The 17012-nt window shown below is 36.5% G+C and overlaps 1 protein-coding gene across 6 annotated transcripts in view; it reads right to left on the bottom strand.

Annotated features, from left to right (window-relative positions):
- Positions 1-1856: 1856 nt before the first annotated feature.
- PPP1R12A (protein phosphatase 1 regulatory subunit 12A) overlaps positions 1857-17012 on the bottom strand; it is a 130593-nt gene continuing 115437 nt past the window's right edge. For 2 of the 6 annotated variants that reach the window (XM_062584789.1, XM_062584834.1), the window contains 5 exons: positions 16616-16720; positions 15698-15745; positions 10906-10956; positions 9138-9299; positions 4241-4309 (listed from right to left, as the gene is read on the bottom strand). In XM_062584789.1, coding sequence (XP_062440773.1) covers positions 9165-9299; positions 10906-10956; positions 15698-15745; positions 16616-16720 — 339 coding nt within the window. In that variant the 3' untranslated portion in view covers positions 4241-4309; positions 9138-9164. Of the gene's footprint in view, positions 4310-9137; positions 9300-10905; positions 10957-12014; positions 12046-15697; positions 15746-16615; positions 16721-17012 lie in introns of those variants that run through there. The other 4 variants (XM_062584824.1, XM_062584808.1, XM_062584817.1 and 1 more) reach the window with 4 other exon arrangements.

The following is a 17012-nucleotide window of genomic DNA, read 5'->3' on the forward strand; positions in this document are numbered from 1 at the left end:
TGCACTTACACAGTTGCACAGCAGCAACCCTGTGGCCAGGCTGGAGGCCAAAGCCACCAGCTAAGACTCCCCGGCATCCGCTGCCTAAGGGAGAGCCTGGCTGCTCGCAGGATGCCCGGCTGCAGCTCGCGGGAAGACCCCTGGCTGCGCTTCCCAGAGGTGCGGCAGATCCAACAGCCCCCGATCGCTCTTCTGCCCAGCATCACGAGCAACGCAGCAGAGGCGAAACCTTCTGGGGTTCCTTCGCGGAAGAGCTGGAGTTACACAGGCACGCAAGGCCACAAGCTGTAGACAGGTTGCTTGTAAAGGAAAGGTAAAAGTCCAGCTGTGTAGAGTCAAGCAGCTTCCAGGATCACCCAGGACAAGTACCAGTCAGTGTACTCCTTATTTTCCTTGCCATAACTTAATTCAGAAAAAAAATTAATACCTCCTGAGTAGTATTAAAAGCAGAACAATTATTATTGTAATTCATGATACTGCTAACTTTGGACTGTTTTTCTCTGTTCAAGAATTCACATGCTTTGGGGCCATGAACTGACTTTCAACCAATTCTTGTATCCACTGCTTTCCTCACATGAACGTTCATTTTCTGACACGGTGTTGCTTTTCTGGCAATGCCAGAAGCCTCCTTGCCACCCACTCTTCTTTAGAGCCACGGATTTTGTATCAATGCTCATACTCGTTTTTCTGGCATTAAGTGGTGACCGCTCACTACTGAAATATAAACTTCACTGTTACATCAGGTAGCAGGGTCAGAAGCCCATTAGGAGCCTATATTGTGTATGCTAAAGGCAAAAGGAAAAATTGACATTTCTCCCTGACCCGCATCTCCTAAAGCAAGTATCTTCAGCTCTCCAAAAGCAGGAGAGCTTCCTGCTTTTTCTTCCTTCTATAAGATGACATGTAAACATTTACTTTTTTTAAAAAAGGAATCCAGAGAGCATTTGCTCTGAGACAACACAGAAACAAAAACAAATAAAAAAAAACCCCATGGCTAGGAATACTGAACAAGATAAATGCCTACACAATGGGATTAAACCCTTTTGTTTTAATATTCCCCTGAGCACAAATCAAAGTTTAGCATAGAAGACTGTTCTGAAGTACAGAGACACTGAGACCCTTATGCTTTGTGCAAATAAATGCAAAGAGATCTACCAAGCAAGAAAGAAAACTATTAGTTATAGCTACTCTTTTTGGAGTCTGGAAAGGCAGTAGCAAGAGGCTGAAAGAGCTATGGAAGAACTGGGAAGGTCTTAAGGAAATCATTCACACTGGAGGAGGAAGGGCTGGAAAAAATGACATTCCACGCTGCAGTCTCTTATTCTAGGTAATGGCTAAAGTTAGAAATGGAGCCACTAAGTCATGCAGTCTTGACACAGAAACACTCCCTAATCTGCCAGGGATTTGTGCTACCTGCGCAGCCTTCCCGCATGCGGTCATTCCTCCTCTGCACAGGGTCACCTTTGCTAACGGTTGCGGATGCTTCTGCGTGTTCCCTTTGCCTCTAACTCTCAAGCACGGTCTACTTCCATGCCTCCAAGTTTATTTGATGTCAGTTCTGGCACAAAAAGATCCCTCTCCACACTGGGGAAAATATCCTGAAAGTTGCTCTTTCGGATTACCATGTTATCCATTCATTCATCAAGCTTAGCCAGAGCCAGCAAGTAGCAGTGAGGTATTTCTCATGTTCCAAATCTCCCCCTAAATAACAACATAGTCCTCCACTACAGTTTGGTCTCTGTGGTAGCAGGATTTTCTGGGGAGGTGTTCGTTTGCAAGACAACTAGTACAATATGATCACCACACAGGTTTAGCAGCTCCTTTTTGAGATTCAGGTAGTATCGCATAAAAAATCGTTCTCAGATTCTGCACACAGACAGGTTTATGTAAAATATATAAACATTTGTCCAAGTTGTTACAGATTGCATAAATATGGCATTTTTACTGTTGCATTTACAGATGTGCATGTACAATGATGTGCAAATAATCACAATTTGATTACAATCTTTGAAAAGTACTTGAACTTTGCATCCAAGTAATGCAATGAATGAAAATGCCCAAAGAATTTAAATAGCAAACTTATAACATGGTTTAAATTCATAACAAATTTCAATGTCTTCTCAGTAAAACTTTCACACATTTAAAATAGTTTGTATTCATTTTATTTGTATATGTCAAAATACATTTTTTTTTCCAAAATAGTGGGTTTTGCAACTAGTTTCATGCAGATACAAGGTCTGCTCAGTACTACCAATAAAATCAATATAGCACAGTAGCCATTCATTTTTTTTAGATATAAAGAATAAATAACCTAAATATAAAACACTAAAATATTAGAAACATGTATTTAATCATTCACAGGCACCCAAACTTTACCAAATATAATCCAGAATATGCCTAACTGTCTTGTAACAGAACTCAATACGTTGCAGCCATTCAAACTGTTCAATTCTTTGCTTATTTTATGTTAGCATAAGACAATGGAAGTTTCCTATGGTTCAGACCCACCTCTCGTACAGATCAATTACAATAAGATATCTCAAACTATCCGTGTACCTTTAAAATCAAGAATCCTGAGCTTGGTAGTAAGAGCATAACCTTAGATCTTCAGAAAACCAATCAACAGAGAGAGGACATCATGTCTTCCTTACCAGAACATATCCCACCCCCAAAAAACAACCCCCCGCCCCCAAGTAGGCAGTAGAACACAATGACCTTTTTAAATGAAGGGGTACAAATTCACATTTAATATAGTATACAATATAATCAATAATACAATAGCTACTACAAGCTTTACAATGTACAATTTGTTTTAATGGCTGATCTGTTCAGTGGTTTTAGGCAATAAACTATGTGCCAATAAGATGTCATATTCTGAATGGTTTAGTGAAAATATAAAAGCTGTTTGTTTCTAACAAAAGCGATCTTCACTTAAGTACTTTTTTTGTTTTTAAAGGCCACTGAAATGTATAAAATGGTCTGACATGATGGTGTTATCAAATTAGATGCCTTCTCACATGGCAACAACAGTGCATATAAACATTAATGTGAGTGTAATGGGTTATGTTTTTCAATGATTTAGTAACATTACTTTGGCTAGCACAACAGTTTTGGACAGCACTCAGATAAATACAGGTATGTGAAATGTAGTGAAGCAGTTATATTTATGCAATTTTTATTATGGTGAACACTATCAAATGAAAAAAATGGGAGGAAAAGATAAAGTATTTTGTATAGTTTAGACCTTTTGTAAAGATAGGGCTCCATACAATGTACAATGTCTAAATTCTTTATACCATAAAAATTAATGAACTTTGTTAAACACACTATTCTGGAGTAGCCTAATTTGCATTAACAGACATTTGCAATAGGGAAATATATTCAAGCATGCCACGTGGTGGTCTGAAAAATCAAACCAGTACACATTTATATATACAGCATCACTCAGTACCTGCTCAAATGAATGTGACAATTACAGGATCTAACATCTCTCACTACAAACTTTTTTTTTGTTTGTTTTTATGTGACCAATAAAGGCAGAAAACAGGACTCTTAAAATAATTCTAGTTTCATCTGACTCTTAAAGCATTTTGTATAGGAAATAAATGCATATTGCACAAACAGTGAAAGCAAATGTTCCACCAAACATTTCTGTTCCAGGTGGTTGGACAATACAACTCTAGGTAGCTACACAAATAGGTAATTTAAAAGGGTGTGTGGTCTCTGCAAATGGTAAAGCTGTGAAAACACTGTACAAGAAAATCTGGTACATGAATAATTAGAAGGGAAAAAAACAAATCCAAACTTAAGATTTAAAGAAAAACTGAGTATAGAAAAAAAACTGGGAATTGTGGCACAACAAAAACGTTATTGAGTAACTGTCTTCTGTGAAAGCTGAAAGCTTTTGTTGATGTAAAAGTGTTTATGTACAACTAAGGCTTACTGGTTAAATATCTGAGGCGTATCTGGCCTTGAACACTTTCCTTATTATACTGTCGCTGTAAACAAGATTTCTCAGTCATTTTATCTTCTCAGCAGCTGCATTTTAACAGAAACAATGATCTTGATACAAAAAAACACACAGGTAAGAGGGCGTTTGGCAGGATATCTGAAAATGACAGTCTCCAAGGGATCTTCCCACACTTCCAGTGACTGCCATACTATGGTCCACTGGAGTTACTAGTGATGTGCAATACCGTTATTTGCTGCTGTAGTAAACTCTTTATTTGGAAAGTTTGCTTATAACTCTGATCAAGGCCCCATTTTCATCTTTTAGCCTCTGGTTGTCTGCCTTCAGATCTGGTAGCATCTATCAAAAATGAAACACAAGGGTTATTTGTTATTATACCCTAAGCAAAAGCAACAAGATTAGACAAGCATTGGGGATAAAAATCTTTATTCAGTGCAAGTACTTTGGCAGTCATTCTCCTCCTTATCATCAGTTCAGAAAAATCTCACCTTTTAGCCTGATACAGTTAGGAGTTACAGATCAGGAGTTCTCAAATGCTCGGACTGGATGCACTAAAACTGAGCGGTGAGGATGAGAAGCCTCTGCACAAAAGCATTTACAGTAGCATGAGGAAAGTAATTACATGCTTCAGATGCTAGAAGTGCAAAATCCCTTTATTTTTTTTTTTTTTATTACTGATGATTTAAAGAGGTCTGTCTGTGCTATGCTTGCACTGTTTCAAAATAAAATACCATGGCTAATCATACCTATCTCTGTGCTCTTGGATGATTCCACCCTGGATCAGATACCGAGTGATTCAGCACATTAACTCACAGCATTAATCTTCCAACCACCTCCAGACCTGTGTTCAAGCATACATCCTAGAACTTGAGATCCTATCTCTGAACAGGATGGTTCATAAACACATAAAATATCACTGAAACACCAGGCTGCATACTCAGGCATACAAGCTAAAGATGGCAAATTAAGGTTGCCACAGGAGACAGGTGACACACAAGCACAAAGGCTAGAAGGCAGGAGCCAAGAGAGGTGAGAGGTGGACAGGATCAGGCAGGAAAGGAGAACAAGTCAGTGCACAGAGGTTTGTACTGGTAAACTGTAACTTGCTGGAGAAACTACAAGTCATCTCAGAAATTCTCAGTATCTGCATTCACAGACTGATAAGAAACCACCTATAAAACTCCTGGCTAAATTATATATGTGGTTTCTAGCACGTAGTTTACGTAAGAGGCAACAGCCTATTCCTGCGGAGTGGTTATTCAGTAACCTCTGGTGCACGAACATGCAAGAGGTCTAAGTTCAACTGATGACAACAGCTACATACTTTTTCATGATGAAATTTCTTTCCCCCTAGTTTTGTTTTCCTCTTATTCTAAAATTATACTTTTAACCTCATTATATTCAAAACATTACTGTGGAACAGAAGAGACTGAGAAATTAAAACATACAGCATTAACTAACTGTGCATTACAGTACAGGCTTCTTTCACACATTCTCTCCACAAGATTACTGTCCACAAGCAGTTCACCAAACAGCAGACCCTCTCAGAGAGGGGGGGGTCTCTGCACTAAAGGAGTCTGGTTATAACAGCTCTAGTTTCTATTCCTGCAAATACAAGATGATGTGAAATGAAGGCAGGATAACACGAGGGAAAAAAGGTGGTGTGCACAGCTGGAGCATGTAAAAATCATTCTGCTATACTGGATTCCATCTCTGCTCCACAGTGCTTTGGGCAAGCCACCTAAATCAAGCTTTACACTGAGAGCTACTCCGAGTTCTTTAATTCTATAATTTCAATTACAGTCAAGTGAAAGCTGTGGTCTGAAAATAAAGTCTTGTAAAATGCTGATTACTCTGAAAAATCATGTCAAAGTATTTGAAATGGAACAACTGAAGTAATTGCTTGGCAATTTCAAATATACCTGTGCTATGTGTTTTCTAAGCTACAAGATAGGGTAATAACCACCATCTCCTATCGCATCTTCTATGAAGGTACATTTAGTTACTTTTTGCAAAACTCATGATGCAAGAAGAAAATTCACAGAAACACTAAGAGGAAATAATTTTATATTCTGTAAGTTTGGGCAGTGCAAGTTAAACATGGAACTGCACACTGAACAACAAATAGAATTTTAAAATACGTTGAAGTGCTGCCATTTACTGAATAGAGTGCCTGCAGTAAGAAAAAAAACAGGAAGCAATCATATTATTGAAGATGATTCTAATGTATGCACATATATAAAATGCTTTCCATGTTTTTGCTCGGGATATCTTGAATTTATGACCTCAGCTCTTAATGTCTTGTTTTGATAGTGGGTAGGTTCTATTAGAAAAAGAAGGGGAAAAAAATCCAACCTGGAGACTCTGTCTAACCACAACACTACTGTTGTCTAAGATAACACATGCTACTGGGTCAGATGCAGGTAACAGACACCTGTACCATGCATTTGCGTGTGCACCTGTAATATTAGGAAAAAACTGAGCTTGTTCTATGGTGTGTATCTACAAACAATGAAATAACTGTTTGTTCAGTAAATGCAACTAACACTCTTCTTTCCTGCTGTTCAATTTGTTACGGGGTCCATGTAAAGCACCCTACATGGAACCACAAGAGCATTCATCTAGCTATGCACAATGGAGTTGGGTTCTGGTCTTGTTAATTCTGTTAACTCCACAGTCGTGTTTCAACTTACTGACTAGGGAGCTGCAGTCAAAAATGCTTAACACATCCAAGCAGACCCACAAACTGGTATTTTTTCTGGTGAACTCTCATCCTGACAAAGCAGCCACTGTTCAAATTTAGAGCCTTAACGTAATCCAGCACCATTTCATAGTCTGTAAGTCCCTATAAATAGGTTTTAATCCTGATTAAACTAATAAGTAGAATATGCATTAACAAAATATTTTCACTTTTGTTAGCAAATGTGCTAAAGAATATGGGAAAACTGATAGCAGACAAAGGCAGTTATGAATAACAGGAGATTGATCAGGAAGGATAAATTCAAACAGCATAACTAAAATGCTTGTGCTTCCTAAAGTGTTTTAAACTGAGCCAAAAATATTTATACAATTTTCTTGGCACAGTGAATTCCTATGTTACTAAAACTTCCTGTGAGGTGGCACCACAGACTTTTACTGTGGAGGGGCAGAAAAAATGGGTTAGCAGTAAACTCAGTATAATTACAATTACATACTGTACTTGAGACTTTCAATACTTCTCAATAAAATAGAAGAACATTCTTCTGTGATGAGATTTTTGACTAGAATTACAAATTTGTACCAATTACAAATTTTGCCTATCTTTATTATATGATTAACTGGTAACTGCAGTGCTATAGTTGAATAAATAATTGTTCAATAATCACCTGACATGTGGAGCCAACTCAGATTTGTACACTAATAGTAATGTGTGTGTTTGCTCTAGGATTTAACAGTTTTTACGTACAACCACTGTGTAAAAGCTAAGGTTATAAAAAGCTCATGAACTATTAGGGTACCTATTCAGATTAATCAGCCACACTAATGGCTAAGCTACCATCTAAAGAGGTAATGTCAAACCTCCTTGCTGTGCTTCCATTGTTTTCTGTCTGCTACCACAGCTTCTTGAACTCCAGTATGATGTGGCTTTGAAAACTCCCCCTACAAAAAGGAATACTGAATAGTTTTCTGTAGTTTAACACCCTTAACTGCTTTACCACGTTTAAAGGAATGCCAGTGCTAGCACAAACAAACATGGTAGGAACGCATGGCCGTGGGCAACAGTCACTGGCTTAGCTCCATTGTGCTGAAAAACCACCTTGTTAGCTGAAGCTGATGCAAGGCAGGTGGCCCCGAAAGGGCCCCGGCAGCAATATGCTCCTTCCCTGGCAGCAACATGCGCCTGCTGCTTTCTCTGCATTAAGTTTAGTGACAAAGCAACTACAGGGTGAGATGGAGCAAGTAAGGTAACTAATCGCAAGATCTGTTTTCAGCCAGGTCAGTGCGTAGATCTGACTCACTCAGCATGGGTTAATACAAGGGAACAGACAGGAAGGCAGGGCCTAGACCAGGAACAAGCTTTCTTTCCACTTCCTACTGTTAGATCGACTTCAGGAAGATGTGGAGCCAAAGGAAAAACCTTCTATTTCATGTCTCTTAGTAGGGAAAAGCTGAGATCTGATCCTGTGAGCAGAATGAAAAAATAGCTACTCATCTCTGCTTGTAAGAGGGAAGGGTGGTGGGAGAAGGAAAATTAATTTCTTTTCACCTACAGATCTTAGAAGATGAAACTTTCTGAAGAAACTCACTGAAACTTTCATCTTAAAGCCCTCCAATAGCACTAAAGGCAATGAACAGTTCATGCTTTTAACTGGAGGAGACTGGACTGGATGACCCAGTAAGCAATGTGACACATCTACAATAGTAGAAGCATTTTTTGTGCGTCTGTATCGTCTTTGTCTGATAGGTCCACAATTGGAATGCCTACATGTACGATAATACAAATTAATAACCTTCAAATCAGTGCTAAAACGGGGTATTTTAAGCTTAGTTTGAATCCTCTTAGAAAAAAAATAAGGATTGTCTAGAACCACAGGAAGTTCCTATATGAAATTATTATTTGTCTAGAATCTCTAATACATTTTTTTTTAATTAAAGAATTTGATCCCTTCTAAACCCCGAAGACACAATGTAAGAGAGAAAGTTGCTAATGCAACTGTTCAGAAATGCACAGTACTGAAATCACTTCTCAGACATTCTTTAGTTCAGACTGGATTTGTTTCAATTCTGTGCATTTTAATTATACTGCAGAGAGGAAGGTCAATACTTAAGTTCTGTGTTAGAAAGTTAAATCTACCAATCTGAGAATTTACATACATATTACAATAAGGGAGCGACTTCAGTGTATCCTAGTGCTAGTTCAAATCCCTTCAAATTGTTTCAGAGGTTTTAACAAGTCAAAGGCCTCTTGAATTGTTGCCAATTTATCTCCGAGTACAAAATCACAAGCTTCAGTACTAGTAAGAATAATACCACACCATACCAACACACCTGCAACAAGAAACTGTATTTGGAACACCAGACACCATGCTGTAGCCACACTTCCATACTCAAGTAGTAAGTCCGTGTCCAACACACAGCTGTTAATAGTGAAATTCTGCTCGAGCACACACTAAATGTCAACACCTGCCTGGCTACACAAAGGAGAAGGAAGAAATTACAAGTCCACAGACCGCAGTTGCCTACAGGACCCTGAGAGCTTGGCAACCACTCTGGTCAAGGCCCTATTCTCAGTCATCAGTCGTTCATTTATGTGTCTCAAAGACTGAATCTGCTTTATTTGTTGTAGGTTCTGCAGGAATCAAAGAAACAGGAGTGAAAACAAGAGAAAAAAACATCACATTTAGAAGAACCAGAGATGAGTAGAATTGAAAGGAAACTTAAAACACAGACTCCTGTTTAAAGTAGATAACTCACTGTGAAAGGAAAGTATCAAACAAGTGGCACATTCTTGAAAAGTAATCTAAGAACTAGCAGTGATTAGTCACAGCTTTCCAGAACAGTTCAGGATACATTAACAATGAGAGTTATTCCTGGAATTCTTTATTTAACATCCTAATTGCACAAACTAAATCTCCTATTCAAATGTCTGTAAATAATCATCCGTTTAACATATACTTTTATATGACCATACAACAAATCATAGTTTTTATCTTTAATTCAAAACTTTCATGTATGTATTGCTTACAATATAAGCTTTTGAAAAAGGCAGTATATTTGCATTCTTTATTTTTTTCTCAACTCCAGCCACCTTTAATAGTAATTTACAAGTTGATGATAAGAGCTCATCTGCTCTGTCTTTCACTCTTAGAAATAATTACTTTACTATATTGTAGTTTGCTTTCTACATATTTTACTTTTAAAGACCCCTCCAAGGGACCTCAAACTTTGTGTTCTCCATTACACCAAAATATCTTAGCCTGAATCCAAAGTAGCCTAAAGATATCATGATTGCCTTCTGGTTACATCTGCTTATCAGCATCAATTATATCAACAAGAACTTAAATACACATATTTCAATGAAAAGTATTTGGAAGTTAATGCAGTTTCCAAGCACCAGAGGGAGCTCAAAAACGAGCTTCAAAGGAAACTTTATCAATCAATGACAAACATCAGATCTCAGGACGGTGATAATAAAATCCTTTAAAATTACGCAGTCCAGAAATATCTTCTATCTCATCACGTTCCAATAGATTTGGAGCTGTATTTTAATTCTATCAGTTCAGTTGGACCCACTTGATATTATATCCCAGGGTGTAACAGATCTGCCAGGTTTGTCAATCATTTTAATTATATCAGAGGGCTTAATAGTGGTAAACCAGAGAATGAGAAAACTCCTATCATGACTGGTTGAAAAAAATACACCAGGAGTTTATTACAAAAGTGTTTTTCTCCAGGTATTCTGTTCACATGTAGTTGAAAAAAAAGGAAATTATTCACTCCTTACAAATAAAATTTTTTCTTTTGATATTGGCAAAGTTATGCTCTCTAATTCATAGTTTAAAGATCATGACACAGAGGTTGAAGTAACATTTAATGCTTAAGTGTCTATGGAATTATATGCTATAGTTATTTGAAAAATGGAGTCTGAAATTCTGTCTTCATTAGATTAAGGTACATTTCACTCTAAACATCTTTGAATATTTGTCAACCAATCTGTTACACAAGTCCAAGTCTCAGCACTTTTCTGAGAAAATAAGACATCCTACACATACAACTGCTGATGCCAGACTACAAATTCACTACAAATTACATGAGATGAGTGATTTGGAAATGTGCCTATGATTTACTTATTTTCTAGTGAAATTACAGCAACCAGTAATACTGCCATACAACATCTTGATTACAATCACTGACATAATCATGCACTTTGTTGTCTATAGTTCAACCATACTTACTTTCAGTTCCTCTTCCATTTCAGATATCCTTCTTTCTAGAGCTCTTCTTTCCTAAACCAAAAGATGTGTTAATACTGAACAATACAATTTTTAAAAAATTAATTCTTGTAAATACCGTGATAACAGTGAAATATTTCAAGTTTCAAAGACCATACAACCAAAAGCACAGTGTGGACAGGAAACTTGTGATGGCGGTGATGTATAGAAAATTTAACAATATTGAATTTTAGTAACTTAGGAGGAAGAGATATTAAAATTTACCTCAAATTCTATAAAATATATCCCTTCCTTTACTCAGATTTAGTGAGTTCGTAAGTACTGTTTGGATTTATTTTTCCATAAGCTACGTTTTCATAATAGCTTAATATACAAGAAATGCAGAAAATGATCAGAAACAAACAAGAATATTAAAAGAAACAGAAGCACAAAAGCATAAGCTTTCATAGGCAAGCAAATGTAACTGAAACATCTGCCTCAGCTCAGTCGGATCTGCCCACACTATAAACTGCAACGTAGTGTAGATACACCCAAACTTACATTAAATGGGTTCAGCAGAGTACCAAAGAAATCTAGCCACATAAGACTACCTGCTTCTTGAGTAAATGTTTCCTGAATATTTTCTGCGTTTCTAGTATATATTTCTTTTATTTTTTTTCTCTTTACCTGAGAAGCAAGAGAAATTAGCCTTTGCAGAGCACTTTAGGTTGTTTTGACTACAAAGATCACAACAGTACCCAAGCTAGCTTACTTAGAATTAGCTTAGGTTTTTCTATACTATGCTGCAGTCTGCAGTGCAGACACACTGCCATTATTTTCTAAATGGTACTATTTTGTTCAAACCTCATTTTCAACACGTGTGACAAATCAACAGCTATTGCAATAGACTCAGGGGCTTATAGCTTCAATTCTTTTCTTGTGTCAGACAATGCAGTGTGCCTCATTTAAAAGCAGCTGCGGTTATTCAGTATTCTACATTCAGATTTTTCCGAAGTGTGAAAGGCAAAAGCAACAGATTATTGCAAAGTGTACATATGCATCTGCATACAAGGGTGTTATGCAAACAGCAAGCAGCATTGACTGAGGTGTTTAAAACTTTGGTTAGATCATACCGCCCAGTAGATACTGACTCTTGCCGGTCACCTTTCAGATACAAATCATTTGAGTTTAGTTTAATTAGAGTGCAGTTATTCCCCAACATTTTCTCATTTTAGCAAAATAATAATAATGTAAAGGTTTAGCAAAATAATAGATTACTTCAGTTGTTAGTGCTTATTGTACTTAATTCTTTTGCGTTAAGAATTTTACCATAATGACACTGACTGATAGTAATGGGCACAGTAGGTACCAGTGAGTTAACTGCAGTAAGCAAGTGACTAACAAAAAAACTGACATCATCTTACATTACTCAGAACTGTATCAGTTACCCACTAGTTTTGTAGGATATTATCAGTGCACTTATATTAAGCAATATTAGAAAATTCTTGCAATTACTAAGAGATGAATGAGCGATCAAATAAATCCAAAAATTTCATATAGTTAGAAAATCAGTAGTTACTAATTCACATTCTGAAGTCCTATTGATGCATTTGTTAACTAGGTATGTTGAGTTTGTCTAAGACCTTAACTTAACTAACTCTGTATACTTCACATTATATAAAAAAAACATTTAAATGGACTAGCCTACATATTTTATTATAAAAAAAAAGTTTTGATTATTAAGCATCTTGATAAAGTAAACAGTTCACATGACTAGGAAAATTCCCAAGATCTGTTTTACTAATGCATACCTCTTTCATTAATGCATGAATAAACCCACTGTGCCACTACATAAAGACATTTAGCCATTTTCACTATATTTGTTCATCTGTGTTCCTTCATTCCACTGATTTTCAGAAAGCCTTCCTTTCCAAATGACCATTCAAATCACAAGTAACAGAGAATTACGTGATCCTATAGGAACACAAAATACCCCCAAACTTTCACCATTTCTCAAATGTTTGCACTCAGCTTTTGCTAGAATAGATTTGTTAGAAGTGCAAAAAAAATCCCCCTCCCCAAAAAACTAAAACAAAGCCAGACTCCCTCTTAGAAACAAACCTCCAACAGCAAAATTCCCAATACAGATGAAACTACACTCCTTTTCCCAAACAGCTTACTCTCTTTTAGGAACTGGCTTGAGAAATGCCAACAAAAGAACACAATACTATTTCTTTGCTGTCCTCAAGATGAAAAAAAAATACATAACAGTTTCTCAGTGTATACAAGACAATCTCATTTGTATTTATCAAAACAAATAGGAACAAGTATACTTGATGCAGTGTGATCAAGGTACTCTTTTTTCAACCCCACAAAGCACTTTTAATGTACTTTTCAGAGTGACAGGCTGTTAGTGAAAATCTTTTTTTTTACTGGAATTTTGCAGTTGTGATCAGATGTGTACACCCATATCCATGTAAACAGCCTCTTCCTTGTACTCAAGTTTCCAAATGAACAGTGTTGACATATCACCAAATCACCTCATGGACACTGCTTTTGAAGGCTGAGTTTAAATAAAATTCAAAGCTTAGAAATTCACTGTAGCAAAATTAAAAAAAAATGTGTTTAATAAATTTTTCCATCTTCTTTACTGAAAAGCTACGTTTCCATTTGAAAACTTTCTAGATGCCTTCAGCTTTTCTCTGCTGTGCCTATCCAGCCTTCTATTTCTCCACATTTATTCTCACAGCTTTACTTTTCCCCTCCCTGTTTTTTTATGCATCTTGTATACACACCTTCAACTTTAGTTTTATTTTAGTGAAGTCTTATACTTGGAAAATGTTCATTCTTACCTTTTACATTTATTTATACATTTACAATACACACATGAAAAAGTTCTCTTTAAAATTATTTTTAAAGATTCACAGACAATCTGAACTGAATTTAGCAAGCTTATTTCTAGAGGTCAGGTATTGATGACTAGCATTGAGAAGCTTGCTTCAGACACTGGAGCTACGAAACTAACTCCAGATTTTAACAATGTTGTATTATGAATAATTTAATTTCTCCTGAAAGGAACCTATTTCAGAGTTACTTGCATGTATCATCACTCACATGATCTAGCTACTAGGAAGGTTAGTATGAAAGACTACCGGACTTTTGATGCTGCATCAGCCTCTGAAATCACTCCTCTGATACAGATGTTAAGAACTGAAGTCTAAATCAAATACTACTACATAGAGTAGTTTTATTCCTTCTGTCTCAGTGTTTTGAGCATTGATCACAGCATCAGAACTTGTTATTCAAAATAAAAGTCAGAAGAAAATAAAAGAAGAAACAATCACAACTAAATTTCTGTATTAAATTCTTGTCTGAAAAGACTTAAGTTTGAAATTATAAACCACAAAGACCAGCTCCTAATCTCATGTAAATTGGGTTTCAGCCCAATATCACCAACTTTATCTATCTTTTTATGTGCTAGCTTTGGCAGTAATAACTTTAGAAAAAGTAACATTTCTGAAAGACATTTTTCTTTTGTGTTAAGTGTCTCCTTCAAAAAAGGGAACAAGAATTCCTAATACAGCCAATTCTCTCAGGTGATAGCTTATTCTGGAAAAAAGCAAAGCAGTAACTTAAAACTGAAATAATGTCAAGCTATGCAGTATTACATAAACTGCAGCTTGGAATCCATATAATAATGGATGCTGCTGCATATCTATGAAATAATTAAAAGAGTCCACTTGTATGGTCACGGTAGGAAGCAAAAAACCAATTAAAGCTGATGATACCAAAGGTTTATTTGTTTCCTACGCAGTTTGCACAACTAAACATTGGTTTCTAAACCAACAAATACTGGAAAGCTAACCTGTAAGACTAGTGAATGTGAAGCTTATGGCACACCACATCACTTACGACTGTCAAAGTCCACTTAGGTTTTTTCCTGTTTATCTAATGTGTCACTCCAGGATCAAGTGAGCATTAAGATCAGCATGGGGAGCAGAAAGGAACATATGGCCAGGCACATGCTGCAAGTCAGGACCACAACAGCACCAATTTAGTTTGCTGTAAATTGTTGCAGAACTAAATTTTCTTAAGGATAGATTTTAAACTAGTATGAAACTGCAGCCTAAAAATATCATGTGTCTAATTTCTGAAATCCCATAGTCTATCTCATGTGTCCAATTATTACATGACCCCTCCCCCCCTGTCATCTTGCCTCTGACCCTGATGCCCCTCTTTCCACATTATTCACCAATTTAATCCTCTCCTGCCTTCCAGGGTCATATTTCCTCTGGAAAAAGTTGCAGGACAAGGTAAGAGAAAGACTATGTTTAATCTTATATCATTACCTGGCTTAAAGTCTGATGCCTATGGGATAGAAACAGCTATTTCATTACCAGTAGTAATGGGTAAAACGACACACATGACTCTGGAAAGTTCTGAGAAAATTTAGGTCTCTGAATGTTGGAATTTTATTAAAAGATGGGGCTCTCTGAATTTGCTTAACTCTTGAGAGTGCCAGACTCTGTTCTGGGACTACATGGACAAGCTGCAGAATCCTGGCCAGCAGTCAAATTCAGAACCTAGTTATCACATACTGACAAGTGATCTGGAAGCAATTCTTAAAAGTAAGCCCATCTCAAGAATATCTCACATTTATTGCCAGTTTGAATGCTAAAATCCCCAGATCTTCTAAAAAATGCAAGTTATAAGAAAGGCTTTTGTTCCCATTAAAATATATCCAAGCCAGCGGTTGCAAAACAAATTAAAATAAAGCTTGAATTAGAGCACTTAAGAGTTTCTGGCAGAAACTCACCCTTTTCTCCATTTCCAAGAGTGATCTGTCAGCAAATCTTTCTTGTCTCTGAAACAGAAGATTAATAAGACACTAGGACATGTTCTGAAAATGATAAAACTGAGGAAAAGCAATATGGGTAGAATATTTTAGCTTAAGGCAACTACTACTGTATTCTGTCTGAAGTCATATGTCTTTAAAAGCATTTTAAAATGTATTCAGGGAAGTAATATTGAAATAAAAATAAGGAAGAATGAACCGGATTTATCAAGGACCTCCTCTGTGACCATTCCCTAGTAATTTAATCTCTTTACATAGCCTTTGGCAAATAGGAATAAAACAATATTTCTATCTAAAAGCATTACAAAACAAACATTTTGTACTTCACTGATATTTACAGGGTGCATTTGGAAGACACTGAAGTACACGCGCAGGTAAATTGTGGCTGACATGATCTGGGAATAGGAAACATTCTACAGTGATTTCAGAAGAATTTCAGTTCTGTGTACGTACTTGGTATTACTGTATGCAGCAGTATTATCTTTATCTGTAACTTGAGTGCACTATTTACTCTTTAGTTGTAAGATAAGGCTATCTAACTAGCCAGGAAGAACTGGTAGGTTATGCCAATCTGCCAGGAGACTTATGAATTAATCAATCAATCCGGACTGACATTTTGAACATAAACTTAACAGTGTGGAAAGCCTTTTTCCATACCCTGCAAAAAAGTTCCAGATACATGCCGGCAAGAACCACAACTATTAAAAAAAAAAAAAAAAAAAAAAAAAAAAAAAAAAAAAAAAAAAAAAAAAGCAGGAGGCAACCTTGTACATTCTGTTCCCAGCTGAAGACCAGAATCCTCTCCTCTTTTCTCTCTAGAGCTTCTAGTTTGCTATCTACTTTGTCAGATAAATATAGTCTTTTTCAGTTAATACAAACCTGCGTGGTCTTTTCCAACTGTAGTTTAAGATCTGTAAGTTCCATGTTGGTATCATGTAACTGTGCTTTCAGTTTTTCATTTTCAGCTAGAATCTGTTCATAAAGCTAAGAGAAAATATTAATTTAATAAATATACATTTTCTGTCCCTAGATTACTGAAATGTTTAAAAACCATAACTGAGCTGCATATAAAAAGAATACAGTAATAGTCCAAGAAGTAAAAATCAGTTACAGAGTTTAAAAATGTTTAGATTAGTAAACTCTTTGAAGAACTATCTTCCTGCTACCAAATATCTCTTAAAAACATGCAACTTTGCATAGGGAGCACGCAACTTACCTTACCCTTTAGAAAATATTGGCCACTTTTTCGCTTCAGACTTCTACAGGTTAGACACCA

Source organism: Rhea pennata, chromosome 1 (assembly GCF_028389875.1).
Source record: "Rhea pennata isolate bPtePen1 chromosome 1, bPtePen1.pri, whole genome shotgun sequence".
In the NCBI taxonomy this organism is placed as follows: domain Eukaryota; kingdom Metazoa; phylum Chordata; class Aves; order Rheiformes; family Rheidae; genus Rhea; species Rhea pennata.